The sequence below is a fragment of the Symsagittifera roscoffensis genome, chromosome 1 (assembly GCF_963678635.1).
Source record: "Symsagittifera roscoffensis chromosome 1, txSymRosc1.1, whole genome shotgun sequence".
Lineage (NCBI taxonomy): Eukaryota > Metazoa > Xenacoelomorpha > Acoela > Convolutidae > Symsagittifera > Symsagittifera roscoffensis.
Window position 1 is genome coordinate 80718738 of NC_087062.1, and position 14660 is coordinate 80733397.

The following is a 14660-nucleotide window of genomic DNA, read 5'->3' on the forward strand; positions in this document are numbered from 1 at the left end:
GGCATGCTGGTATAACAAGTCTCCCGTCGATCCTAATTGTGAGACATTGCATTTTGTTCTTGTACTGAGTTGACGTCGAAATGGAGGTGTGTTACCGTATTACAAATTTCTTTTTGATTTTCTCGAACGCAGTAAAATGTAATTCACACCAATTGAATTGTTTATTGTTTTGCATTAGCTCTCCAAACGGTGTAGATAAGGATCTTAATTTGAATTGAGTATCTTAAATTGGTTGATTGAGCCTATTAACGATCTTATGTCCTTACTACATCGCGGTTTTTTCAAGTTTCAATTTGCGTCGGATTTATGGACTGAAGGGGCGGTTCCCTCCGCGTCAATTTGAATCACAGTCACGCTATGTCATGAGTCAAAAAATTACATTTCTCCCATTTTTTGGCTAATCCTAGTTTTGCAATGTGTGAAAAATGCAAAGTTTCTGCACCATTCTCATTTCAGTTTCCGCACCATTCTCATTTCAATGCCTGTTTTTTTTAAAGTTCGGGAAATTGATTGGATATATACAGTTTGAACTCACGTTGGAGTGGTGTGTCGAGAAATTGACAAGGTTGACTGTCAGATTCAAACTTTATCTGTTTTACTTCTATCCCGACGGGTGTTTTATCCGGGATCTTCCACGTGTCTGAAAGTGCGAGCGGAGCCTGTTTCTGTGAGACCTATATTCCCAGATTTGGTAGTTTTTTCTTTCCCAATAAGTTTCTTTCTGCCCCTTCAAAAATAAACTGTTGTTGATCTTTGGCGTCCCATTCCTTTGATTGTTTTCTCACTATGACTTTTCCGATGATATTTATTGTACTTCCGAAGCCTTGGTACGCTTTTCATGAATGATACCGGACTGGCTGAGTCATTTTGTATTTCTGTTAGGCAAGGATTAAAATTACCCATGATACGATCAGTGTCTTCCTCAGTTCAAGTCCTTCATGTTTAAAAACTGTTCTTGTTTCCTCTTTTGATTTTGTCCTTCACAGCATTCACTTAGTTATCATTATCTACAGGTATGACTAAAAAGTCTTCTAAATCTACTTCGACTCGGAGTTATCCTACGGCTTATTTCTGTGGGTTTCTTGTTCGGGTAGTTTCGGAATTTGTTCGACTATGGTGGTTTGTGTTCTGCCTGAACTTCTACAGTGCTTAGCGGAAGGGCACTTGCAACCGCAGGTATTGCAGTTTCTCTCTCTTGCTAGACAAGATTTAAGGTAACCCTTCTTGAATTTTGGCCACAATTTCTACATTTATTACTTCTCTGCATTATTTAGAATTGGTTCGTTTCTTAAATAATGTGGTTTTTGTACAGTAGTATAACAAGAGACTTTTAAATAAAGTTAAGGTATTTTCGTGCCTTGCTCGTGGACTAGTACATAGGCTACCACATTTTCTGGGGTCAGATATTCGATGCACATTTTTTTCTGAATTTCATTTTCCTCAAATTATTATTAAAAATTTCTCTGACTAATTCAGTCTCTAGGCAATTTTTTGCCAGTTCTGAGAAGAATTCGGGAAACTTTTCTAATGACTCATGATCTTTCTGTCTTCGAGCGAAAAATATGTATCTTTCGTAAGTCAGGTTTGTAGTTATCGTGAACGTGGTTTTTAATAATTCCCAAAACTTAGGAAAAAATTATATCAAATATTTTTACCGCGGATTTTAAGTGCAAAACATTTTTGTCATTCTTTCTCAAGTGCCATGAACAGTTGTGATTTTAATTTCTTGTCAATGTCACCGATGTGCAGGCCAATAACTTCGGCGTCATCTTCTGATTTCCTTCTTCTCATTTTTTCCTTGTGGGCTGATCTCACCGGTGAGTTAATCACATCTTCGATATCCACGGAATCTTTAGCGATGATTGTTAGATGAAACTATCCGCCTATTTCTCCCAGCCTTGGTGGTTCTCGCTTGATGCGTTATTCCAAAAGAACTCTAGGCCTCGTAGATTCGACGCATTTGACTGCGCCATGTTAAAAAATTAGGTTAATCCAGTTGACTGTAAGAATAGCTAAAAAGACGTAGGTATACTTAAACAAAGACTAGTTTAAGACTTGGTAAGTTACGGGATCTCTATTAAACTAACTAGCAGACTTTTACATAAGAAGTAATTCAGAGACATTGGTTTAAGACATTGAGCTAGATAAAAGATAGAATTCGTTAAGAAGTTGAATTGAGCCAGCCATTTCGATGGAATCTTTTTGTATCATTCAATGGTTATTTATATCTTGAGCTCAAATTTGAAAAGAAAAACTCCGGGTGATCATTTTCGTAAAATTATGAGGGTTTAAAGGTTGCCATTTTGAGCAATTTGGGACAATTAACGCGCGCTATAATTCGCCCTAATAACGCGTAAGCGGAGATATAATCCGTCTTAGAAATCGTTCCAAATTGGTTGCAAGAAGCTTATTTGCCATAACTGATTTGTTACAAGGAGCAAAATCTATTGTTTTGCACTTTATGTGGCATGATTTTCATACAAAATTTTTCTAATTTTAGAAAAAAAAGTGTTTCATTTTATTTTATTTCATTTTTTATATCATTCGAAAGATATTGTTGTCCTGAGCTTAAATTTGGAAAAATATTTCACCTGTTATCATTTTTTGTAAAGTTTTGGTGGTTTAAAGATTGCCAATATGGCCAATTTAGGAAAATTAACGCGCGATATATTCGCGCTATTGACGCGTAAACGGAGAATTATATCGTCCTAAAAAAGTTCCAACTTGGTTAAAGCAAGCTGTCTATTTGTCAAAACTGCTACGTAACTAGGAGCTAAAACTATCATTTTGTATTCTATATGGCGCGTGGGGGATAATTTAAATAAATTCTTATTTTTTGAAGTATCTATCAGTTTTCAAAACGAACTCTGCTCTATAGACCATAAAAGGTAGTCAAAACATTCAAAGCTTCGCCCTGATACGAGCAGTCTTGTCTTTATTTATAGCTGCCTGAAAGCTGCGTTCAGATCGTCTGTAGCTGTTGATTTGATAGCCCCCAAATCAATCATGCTCTTTTTCAAAACCTCTTTTATTTCCTCGATTCCTGAAATTCCAAATCTATCTCGAAAGTGTTGATCTAGCTTCCAGTCTGTAAAAAATACGTTTTTTCATTCAACGATACTCTTAGTGAATTGTTTGTCTCGCGGAAGTAAGAGTTAATTTTGTTTATGTAATTCGCCTTCAGCTGCTTCAGAGGACTTTTTATCGCGGCCTCCGTCTGTTCCAGTTCCAGTTCATAGTCTTCTAGATCTTTCAGTTTGTTCCCACATTGATTTACGCAGATAATAATTCGGTGGTCCGGAGAATCTGCGACAGCGTGGAACACTTTTTTCAACTGGCTGCTTACCATTTTACTAACATCGCCCGTGAAATAGAGAATGACAATGATGATATTGTTCATTGATCCACAAATACTGAATGATCTGGAGTAGTCTTCGAAGCTGTTTTGTCCTGGGAAATCAATAACTTTGATTTTGTCATTAATGTCGTAAAGTGTAGGCTTGGTTGTATGGCGATTGATGCCAGTCTGAGCGTGGCAGTTCCACATTTGATTCAGAAAGGTCGATTTTCCTGCATCCTGGGGACCGATAACTCCAATGAAACACTGCTTTGCCAACTGTTCACGCAACTCATGCATTTGTTTGATAGCTTCAATTCGTTTTGTGAGTTCCTCTTTGCATGTTTCATACACCCCTTCAAGTTCGCAGCCGTTGAAGTTGTTTTTGCCTAGTTGCGGGTCGTACATTAGAGAGAGGGCTTTTTCCAGGTGGTACACGCCATCTCTCCGAATTAAATCTTCTAAATCCTGGTGCGTTTCCTCTAAAGGAAGTCGTTTTTTGTATGCCTTAAATAGCTGCTTTCCGACAATTTGAAGGAAGAAGTAATAATTTCTCTGTCCTAAATCCCTATAGAAGAGCCAGTTACCGCCAAAACCACCTCCACATAATCCAACAGCACCCCCTATTCCAAGACTTTGCATGGTCCCAAAAAGAAGCCACCCGGGGCCAGCTAAAAAAGCGCCAACCCCTGCGGCTCCAACGGCACATACAGCGATGCCTAACTTCTCTAAGGCGCTTTTGGATGCCTCCAAACGCAGGCCACTTTGCAAAATGTTGGTAATTTTTTCAAAAAGTTGCTGCACTTTTTGATATTCCGCTTCATTATTCACAAGATTCTGCAAAGCGTCTTTTCCTAGATCAAAAATTCTCGATAATTGGTCAAATTCGCTCTCTTCCAGGGTCAATTTAGCTAAATCAAGAATTCCTTCAATGAGTGGACCGTGCAAATTAATTCCATCAGATATTTCCAATAAGGCCACTCCTCTGTGAAAAGCTTTCTTCAAAATCTGGCACGCTGGCGCATCTTTCGAGAACTTCATGACTGTGGGCACTTCAATGTTTCTGATTTCATTCCTACGCAGCGTGTATTCACATTCTCCAAAAACAGTCGCAAGTTTCAGGTGAAAAATTCTAGAGTTTATTAAGTCTTCTTGGGCGACTGCCTGACTTATAATTAGCTCTTCTTTGTTCGGACTGGATCCCACTAAGACGTGTTTAATTTCAGATTTGCGGTTCACGCCAAAGCGAAAGCCGAAATTGAATTCACACCGTTCTAGACAAATACATGCGATATTTTCCCCCTTCAAGTTCAAAATTACGAGTTTATCTTCTTGATCTTCTTCACATACAAGCTCACCGTCAATTACTCTTGGCTCGAAAAACTCAATTGTTTCAATTTTGTCTCTTGCATCTGTCCTTTTTTCGAAGCAACTCTTTATTTCTTTTTTGATTTCATAGTTTTCCAGCTTGTGGCTGTAAACTTTTTCCCAGTTGATTGTCTTCAAATGTTCAAAACAATGCATTATTTTATCTGACTTCCACGTGTAAAACTTTTCAGAGTTTTCTTCTGGCAACACAATGTAGTTGCCTATGTGAAAAAACCTTCGGCGCAGTTCCTTTTCTTCCTCTTCGAGATTTTCGTCTTTCAAAGACGAAAGCGAATCGGATATTTTCTTACTCATAACAGCTCTCGGATCAGCAACAACGCTTATGATTCGCAGTACCTTTTCCAACAATTTTTTGCAGCGCCAAAAATTCGCGTTATTCCTGATTGATAATAATGTCGAGCTCATCGAAAGTTTAATTTTTTGTTCGGCAACAATTTGAGCGAGGCAAACTAAATTTGGAACTGGGTCACTTTCAGAAACAATATTATACATACGGGGATCTGGATTCGAACTGTTTTCGACGAAGCAATTGAAGGAAAAAACATCGAACAGTGGCGAACCGAAGGTTATATTGATAACATCATCATATGGCGTCAGTTCGATATGTCGACTTTGATTGGATTTGAACTGCCAATAAACAAGGGCAGATAATGTGCCTCCAAGAGAATGACCACATAGCACAATATTTTTGCCCTCCATAAATTTGTTAACTGTCGAAAAAGGGAATGCATTTGCTCGGGACAGAAAAATGGATCCCCGCGTTTTCTCGACTGAAGTGGCATCTGGAGATTGTTTTGAAGGATCATTGAAATATGTAACCAAGTCTTGTAAACATTCGGTTCCGTTGAACGCAATGTACAACGTTGTTTCATCTTCACTTTCGGCAATGATAAAAGAGCAATCTCCATTGACGCTAGTGACCAAAGATTTCAAATGATGGTCCTGGATCCGATGCTCTAGGAATTCTTTTGGATTCTGATCATATGCAGCAAGACAAGCAATAAGTGCATTTTGAACAGTGCTTTTATTTGATGCAAGAAAGTTGCCAATTTTTTTATTTTGTTCATCTTCAGAATGTTTTTGATTTTCGGTTTTTGATTTTCTGCTTTTGATTTTCTGTTTTTGATTTACTTCGGCTTGCGACGGAAGTGCCGTTCTCAATTTGTATGTTGAGCCTAATTTGAATTTTTCGTGGTTTCTGATAAACACAATTTTTCCCGTTTCTTCTTCAATTAAAAACTTCACTTCAAACCCAAAGTAATCTTTCAAGTTTTCGTCAGTAACATCTTCAATATCGAACACTTCTTTTTGCCCATTGTACAGAATAAAAATCTCATTTTCCGACATCTTTCACTGAACGAAGAAGAAAGAGCTTATCATTCAATGCACAATACTCGGAAAAAAGGACCAGTAGCGGAGTAATGGGGGGGGGGGGGTCATAACTTCAAAACAACTTTTACACTTAACTTGACCGGTTCCATTTGTTCTCCAAACTTCTTTTCTGAGCTCCTCGTGACAAATATGAAAAACGATTGTAAACTATTAGAGAACAGTCCACGCAACTCCCCATCAGTGAATAGTTAAACCAGAAACAACGTAACTCCTAGAAAAAAGCAGTTTCGATTAGTCACAAGTTAGATAAGAGGAGTAACATTGCAGCGGATTGAATCAGCATGCCCTTCTTTTTTATCCGCTACTGATTTCAATTCCACCTGACAAAAAAATACGGTTCTGAGGCTTGTTCTGTTAATCTTTTCCAAAACGATCTCGCACAACTACCCGTGAGTTTTGACCGAGAAAATATGAATGCGCCAACTTCTCAGCGAATCACAGGAATGATATCAAATTAAGTAACCGGATTCTTGGGAATTGGTCATAAACTTGGGCACATTTTTAGGTGGACAATGAACAAAAAGTTAACTAAAACGTTTTCTTAATACGAGTTCGTCCATCCCTTTCTTTTATATCATCGAAAAATTGGGATCAGCGAAAAATTGGGATCGTTCAACTTTTCTTAAGGCACATATTTAATGAAGGAATAGCTTGGGCAGATATGGCAAAAAGATTTGGGACTCGTATAACATCGTTATAAGATCGTTATAACATTTTAATAAGATATGGCAAAAAAAATCCGCCCTCCCCCCTCGAGAAATTCCTAGATTCGCGCCTGAACAAGACTGCTCGTATCAGGGCGAAGCCCTGAATGTTCGGAATGCTCTTTAAAACCAATGGAGAAGTGTTCGCATCAGAAAAAACTGAGATGGCTTTCAAAAAAATTTAAATTTATATTGAGATTTTTTTGAAAATCAACCCCCCACGAGGGGGGGGGGGGGGGGGGGGGGGGGGGTGGGAGAGCTGCGATTTTTTCGAGGGGAGGGAGGATGTTTATTTTCAAAAAAATTTTGAAAATTATGTCTACAGTTTTAGGTAAATCAAAAAGACCCCATTATGACCAAACTTGGTGCACCGCGGGCAAATTTTTGAAAAAAAAACAGGCAAAAAAGGTTTTTTTAACTTTTTGGAAATTTTTGACCAAAAAATTGCGTTTTTTTTCTGCGCACGCTCCCTCCCCCCCCCCCGCTCTAAATTAGTAAAATGGAATCTCAAAATAGTAACAAGAATCCCTGAAAGAAAGCGTCCGCCCCCCTCCTCCCCACCTAAATCCGCTGGTGCCCCCTCACGCTATGTAAAGTACAAAGTAATGCATTTAGCATATAGCTTATTATCCCAAATTGGCAATCTTTAAACATCCATAACTTTACGAAAAATTATCACAGGTGAAATATCTTTTTAAATTTGAGCTTAGGACAACAATACATTTCGCTTGATATAAAATTTTTTGTCGGATCAAGTTAACATCTTCCCCCTCCCCCCAGATAGACCAAGTTCAGATCTTCCACCCCAGAATTTAATTCGCATTAAAATTGCTTCACGTTGCAAGTAAAATGCTCGATTCTGATTGGCTAAAAATTTCTATTTTAGAACCAAGTTAACATCCTCCCCCAAACGGCTTTGGGAAGGGGGGGGGGTGAAGATGTTAACTTGGTTTTAAAAAAGAAATTTTAAACCAATCAGAATCGACCTTTTCATCAAAAGCGAAATTTCATAACAGTATGATTACGTCAAATAGTTTTCAAAACTGAAATTCAAATGGCGGAGTAGAAAATAGCCAGGACGCACTGTTTTTGCACACTGTTTCGTGACAGAGCACTCTGCTTTTGCAACAAGAAACAATTTTATGTATCAATTTTCCGTTATTTGGCTCCATTTTTTTATGAAAAGGAATGAACGAGCCCATAAACTATCACAGATTTCAGCTTAATTGTTTTTTGCCATTTTGTTTGGGGATCAATATGTGAGTTCAATCATAAAATTACCTGCCGAGAAGTAGGCGAAAGTTTTGACCTGACCAAGATTTTACAGTACTGTTCAGTAAAATGGCTATCAAATTTAGAATATTTCAATTATTTAACTCCCTATTTGATTATGAAATACCAGCGGAAACAAAGCAATAAATATTATTAGAAGCACAAAGAGGTGTGAAAATTACTATCTCTTGATTGAACTTTGACATTTGAAAACTTTAAAACGAATACGAAATTCAACAACAATTCGAATTTGGACCAAATTTGTTGTTCCGACTTTCGTAACAAAAATAATAAAATTTTTGTGCTTGGGGTGGGTTTTTTCAGACAAACTTCGATTTTGACTAGCAATTTTGACAAATTTTTTAAATATCATTCTAAAAGTATTGTTGTCCTGAGCTTAAATTTGAAAAGGTATTTCACTTGTGGTCATTTTTTGTAAAGTTATGAGGTTTTAAAGATCGCCATTTTGGCCAATTTGGGACAAATAACCAGCGATATATTTCGCGCTATTAATGCGTAAGCTGAGGTTTAATCCGACTTATGAATCGTTCCAACTTGGTTGAAGGAAGCTTATTTGTCATCATTGTTTTGTTACTAGGAGCGAAATTTATCATTTTGGACTTCATATGGCGCGTGGGGGGATGATTTATTCCAAGTTAAAAAGTTTTCATTTTATTTTGTTACTTTTGATTTTTTTCATAATATTGGTGCTCCATAAATCTCAAAAGGCAGTTTAGGGCTACACCTTAACATTTAGGGCTACACCCTGACACGAGCAATTTTGTTCCGTTTGTAATTGAGCTTTTTGGTTGTAACTATGATATTAAAAAGGTTTTACAACAAAAACTAATGAACACTCGAGTTATGTGGTACCGCGACAACTCGCAACACAAGATAACGCGCAAAACGGACAACACGCAATTTTCTAAATAAACGACAACTTGCAAAAAAATACAACTCGTATACATCCCGAATGAAAATTATATTTTCTTTTGACGTAAATTTAAAACCAAAAATGCTGAAATATCAAAACTTTTGAGGCGTCAAAATTTTTTCAATATAAAGAAATTTTAGAGACCAAATTTGAAAACTAACAGCTTAGAGCTGCAACTTTAGATCATTGCTTTGACAGTTTTGCAGCGTTTTTGTTTTCTTTTGTTGCAATTGCCACTATTTATATTATTTATAAGGTTTTTTCCAAATTTTAATCAAATCAAGTGCTTGTCGGTTAAAATTAGCTCCTTCTTTATTTGAAAAAATGTCCTTTCTGATACAGTGGGTTGAGCATAACCCATTGCTCAAGAAAAAGTACTCCTGGAAAACCCATCCTTAGACCAATTTTTTTGTTTCTTAGTTTCCAATTTTTGCTTTGATGAACTGATTGAAATTACCTTGTTTATTACTCCTCGACTTTTGATTAAAGCGAGGATTATATATAGTTGAGGTAGTTTTATTATTCATACTACATTTTGAAAAAAATTACTGCATGGGGGATTCAACCCCGGTGCTCCAAATTCAAGGAGGGCGCGCGCAGACCGGTATAGCAACTTTTCTCTACCGTCGTTCTGAAACGAATCTTAATAAACTGCTCCTTTAATACTAAATATCCAGCTTTACAAAATTATTCCAATTTGAATTCAGGCAAGTTAATGCTCGTATCAATTCCATGCACATGATTATTTCGTTTTTCAAAAAATTTTCTAGACAAGTTAAAGGACACTAGGAAGATTTAGGGCTTTGCCCTGATAAACGAGCGGTTTTTTTTTATTTATAAACTCTGTCTTTTGTTGCGATTTGTCGTTCTAAGAAGTTCTATAAACCTTTTATTTAAAAACAAACTTTTTCTTAGTTGTCTTGCACGTTTTTTTTGAATTTTTTAAATTATTGTTTGTTTGGTTTATACATGAACGCCCTATTTGAGACAGAGTTGAAGCAACCTTAAGCATCTACTTGCAATACAACGCAAACAAAAAATATTAAAAATGAAGTTAAAGCAGAAAAAATGAAATATGTTGAAAAAACTATGAGGCCCAAAATGTTTCTGGGACTCTATAAAAGAAAAGTATGGGGTCCAGCTAAATCTGGAAGTAGCAAACTGATATTTTTGTAAGTGTTATACTGATGCGGGATGTAGGGGTTAATTTGAAAGTTGTACTTTGACCAAAATTTTAGTTGTTTCTCTGATAAAATAATTAAGAAGGAAAAAATTTTGAGGAGGTGCAATTTTCCCAATTCAAAAACAAAGAAAAAAAGAGTTGCCGTTTCTTCAGGAAAAATTTTTTTCAATCGGTTCCTCCCATTGAAGCCTTGATCTCATATATGTTAGGTTAGCTTCTAAGAAAATGAAAAAAGTTCTAAGAAACGGTCAAAAGTTCAAAAACGTGCAAAAAAGTTGTTTGAAATCAACAACTTTTTTCGCAATGAGAAGGTCGTGGCCGCTTAAGCGGAGAAAAATTCCAAAAGCGGGTTTCACGATTGAACCCGATTACTCAACTAATAATTCGTTGGGCAGTTTTTGAATCCAAAAAATTTCCAAACAAATGTCAAAAAATCAAAAATTTGACTTTTCTGCAAATCAATTTTTTTGTTAAAAAAAGATAGGCGTAGCCGCTGAAAATAAAAGATTCACTCAATTGTTTATTTCAATTGAACGCAAAAACTCAAAAAAGGGTAGTTTTCAAGAAAAGTACAAAAATTCAAAAAACGGTCAAAATCAAAAACTTGACTTTACCGGAGGCCATTTTTATTTGTATAAAAAAAGGCGTAGCCGCACCTGTAGAAAAACTTTCCACAAACTGTTCTTTTAATTGAACCCAAAATCATTGATTAGGGCGGGTAGTATTCAAGAAAATTTTTTAAAAAAAGACAAAAAAAAGTCAAAAATCAAAATTTACTTATTCCGAGGCCCATGATGTTTTGTAGAGAAACATTTGGGCGTAGCCGTTTCTGCAGAGGGGCTTCCCATAACCCATTTTAACCTTTGAATACAAAATCTCAGATTTAGGAGAGGATTTTCTGGTAAAACGAAAAAAAATTGGTGAAAATTTTACCCCACACAATTTTTTAAGGCTGTAGACAGTAGGGTAAATTACAATTGATACGCTATTTTTTGAAATTTGTCGAGGTAGTTTTTAACTGAATTAATTGTTTGCAAAAAGTGAAAAAGCTTCTCAAAAAATTAAAAATAGAAAACCCAATCTCATACATTTTCATAATACCTAAATTTGTCTAACAGGATTTTTTTGGCGGTCAAAATAAATCAAAGCATCAATCAAAACCATATAGTCGATAAAAAATCTCAAAAAAACAAAGTTATTCATAATCAGACATGGTAAATTGACAAATAACAGAACTTTCAAGTAATAAGAAAAAATACGTATGAAAATAAAATCCATGTTTCACAAAAAAGAGTAGTTTTCAAGAAAAGTACAAAAATTCAAAAAACGGTCAAAATCAAAAACTTGACTTTACCGGAGGCCATTTTTATTTGTATAAAAAAAGGCGTAGCCGCACCTGTAGAAAAACTTTCCACAAACTGTTCTTTTAATTGAACCCAAAATCATTGATTAGGGCGGGTAGTATTCAAGAAAATTTTTTTAAAAAAGACAAAAAAAGTCAAAAATCAAAATTTACTTATTCCGAGGCCCATGATGTTTTGTAGAGAAACATTTGGGCGTAGCCGTTTCTGCAGAGGGGCTTCCCATAACCTATTTTAACCTTTGATACAAAATCTCAGATTTAGGAGAGGATTTTCTGGTAAAACGAAAAAAAATTGGTGAAAATTTTACCCCACACAATTTTTTTAAGGCTGTAGACAGTAGGGTAAATTACAATTGATACGCTATTTTTTGAAATTTGGCGAGGTAGTTTTTAACTGAATTAATTGTTTGCAAAAAGTGAAAAAGCTTCTCAAAAAATTAAAAATAGAAAACCCAATCTCATACATTTTCATAATACCTAAATTTGTCTAACAGGATTTTTTTGGCGGTCAAAATAAATCAAAGCATCAATCAAAACCATATAGTCGATAAAAAATCTCAAAAAAACAAAGTTATTCATAATCAGACATGGTAAATTGACAAATAACAGAACTTTCAAGTAATAAGAAAAAATACGTATGAAAATAAAATCCATGTTTCACAAAGTAGGTAGTTAAAACACTAGTTGTAGATAATCTAAAAGATAATTAGAAAAAACGGAAAGCGAACCGACGGAAACTAGACCGAGAACCAAGAATCGGAAAAAAAATCGCAGGGGCAAAAAAAAAAACAAATATACGAAGTCAAGGTTGGTAGAATTAAAAGTTGCAGGAGTAAATGCAAACAAAAAAAGTGAACAACAACACAGCAAAAACAATAAGATGTGAAAACTAAACCGACAAAACATAAGCAGGTAAATAAGAAGCCGACAGTTTTTTTTTGAAACGAAGGTTCCTGTGATAAAGGTGATTCAACCAACTGATTCAAGTGATACAGGTCTTGGTCAGATTCGAAGCCAGAACTTTTGTCGTCCCAGTCATATTCAATAGCTAATTGGCTACAACCATGATACTTAAAATTGTTTTACAACCAAAAATCGTGAACAGTTGTTCTCTCTGGTACCGCTACAACATGCAACAAATTATTTTTTCCTTTTTTTCTAAATAGGAAACAAAAAAATCATAAGGTGCTCGCTGAAGACTAATTATCCATCATAACAAACTCTTTCCAGTTTGAATGAATATTGGCAAGCTAGTTGGTCGTATTTTTTTATGTGCTGTCCTTATTTGAGTTTCCAAAATTACTCTAGATGGATTAAAGGACAGTCGGAACAGTCAGGTCTTCGTGTTAGGGAGCTCTGTACACTCATTAAAAACACGAAGTTAGACTTATGATAAAACAGTTCAGATCTAATAACTTTTCTTCCACATTATGACATTTCTAACGGACAAATGAAAGTCCCTCATTTGAAATTATTCTTGAGAAAGAAAAGCATTCAGACAACCTCGAGTTTCAAATTTTTTCACACAGAAGCGCATCAGAAGTTCACACCTCACGTTATACACCGTATGTATACAGTTGAGTTAAGATTAGACAAAAAAGGAAGAGAACAAAATTGCTTAGAATTTCATCAGGATTAATACGATGCAATTTTTTAACCGAAATTCTCAATCAAAATTTTACCCCAAAAAATGGGTCATTTTCTTTTTTCAATTAATCAGGAATTACGCTGAAACTACTCTGTTAATTGATGAGAAAAATTTGTCCTAAGAAGCCTCTTACACAGCCCAACAAAGCTCTACAAAAGTTAATCTCCAAAAACCTGTAAAAGAGAAAATAATTTTGCTTGATAGTCAAGAAACGTGATTTTTACTATATAAAACCCAAAATCTTTGATTAAAAACAAATTTCAATTTTTATTTTCAATTTTTGGGAGGTTTAATCCTTCTAGAATTTTGTTGGGATTCTTGTCATAGAAGGCTTCTTGTCATACATATTACTCATCAATTAACAAACTAGTTTCATCGTAACTCTTGATTAATTGAAAAAAGTCAAAATGACCCATTTTTGGAGTAAAATGTTGGTTGAGAATTTCGGCGAAAATATTAATCCTGATGAAATTCTAAGCAACTTTTGTTCTCTTCCTTTTTCGTCTAATCTTATTCTTATTTGAGAAAACGTGTTTGAAAATTCAAGTTTCGTTCGTTTTGTCCGGATAATTTAAATCAGCACTGTAGTATGGTTAGCTAGTTGACAAAAAATAAGACAAAAGCCACTAGACGGTTTTTCAATAATTCGTCTGGAAAGACACAAACTTTGCAAAAAAGAGGAATTAAATCAATTTTAACGTCAAGGAAGCGAAGTAAGCAAAACTGAAAAACGGTAACTCATTTGAACACGTAACTGACACGAAAATTATCAAAAAACCCAATGATTATATTAAACAAACTGCTAATCAACAAAAAGTCGTTGTTCCAATTTGATAACTCTTGCTAATCGAAATGTAAATATAAACGGATATAAAATTGAAGTCACTGCATTTCACTCCAGCTTTTACAAAATAATAGAAACATGAGTTCACAAATACACTTAAAAAGTCATTGAATCATTAGCTGATACCATCATCAACTTGTACACTCTCATCTTTCTAGATGACTTTTTATTACAAGTTTTCAGTAATCCATTTATCGTTTGGCATTTCAAGCACTGAAAAAAATTTCCAAAAATACATAATTTATTAGATTTTGCTTACATAATTTCTTACATAATTTTCTCAATAACACTAACGGGCAAAATTAAGCGCAAATTCAAAAGTTTACTCTTTAAAATGCCAGTTTTTAATGTCAACTTGTCAGTAAACTTTGATTATGACCGATAGCAAATCATCAGAGCTAACATTTATGAAACCATCTATGTTTACATTCAAATACTTACCAATGTAATCCGGGTCTGAAAATGCCAGATTTCTTCATCTGCACTAAATCTCCACCCTGATTATTTCAGTTTTCTCGCTGAAAATGTTAAACGTCTCATGAACAACTATTTTACTCCTTTTAATAACGAAAGTGTTAGTTACAATGCAAAACT

At 35.2% G+C, this 14660-nt stretch overlaps 1 protein-coding gene across 1 annotated transcript; it reads right to left on the reverse strand.

Moving 5' to 3' along the window:
* Window positions 1-2786: 2786 nt before the first annotated feature.
* LOC134857085 (uncharacterized) lies at window positions 2787-8216 on the reverse strand. Its single transcript, XM_063873444.1, has 2 exons — window positions 8104-8216; window positions 2787-6079 (listed from the first exon to the last, which is right to left on the reverse strand). The coding sequence occupies exon 2, from the start codon at window positions 6071-6073 to the stop codon at window positions 3077-3079; it is 2997 nt and encodes a 998-aa protein (XP_063729514.1). The 5' UTR covers window positions 6074-6079; window positions 8104-8216; the 3' UTR covers window positions 2787-3076.
* Window positions 8217-14660: the final 6444 nt, after the last annotated feature.

Bases quoted from the DNA above. Each gene is read 5' to 3' on its own strand.
- LOC134857085 (XM_063873444.1), bottom strand. From the start codon at position 6,073: ATGTCGGAAAATGAGATTTTTATTCTGTACAATGGGCAAAAAGAAGTG.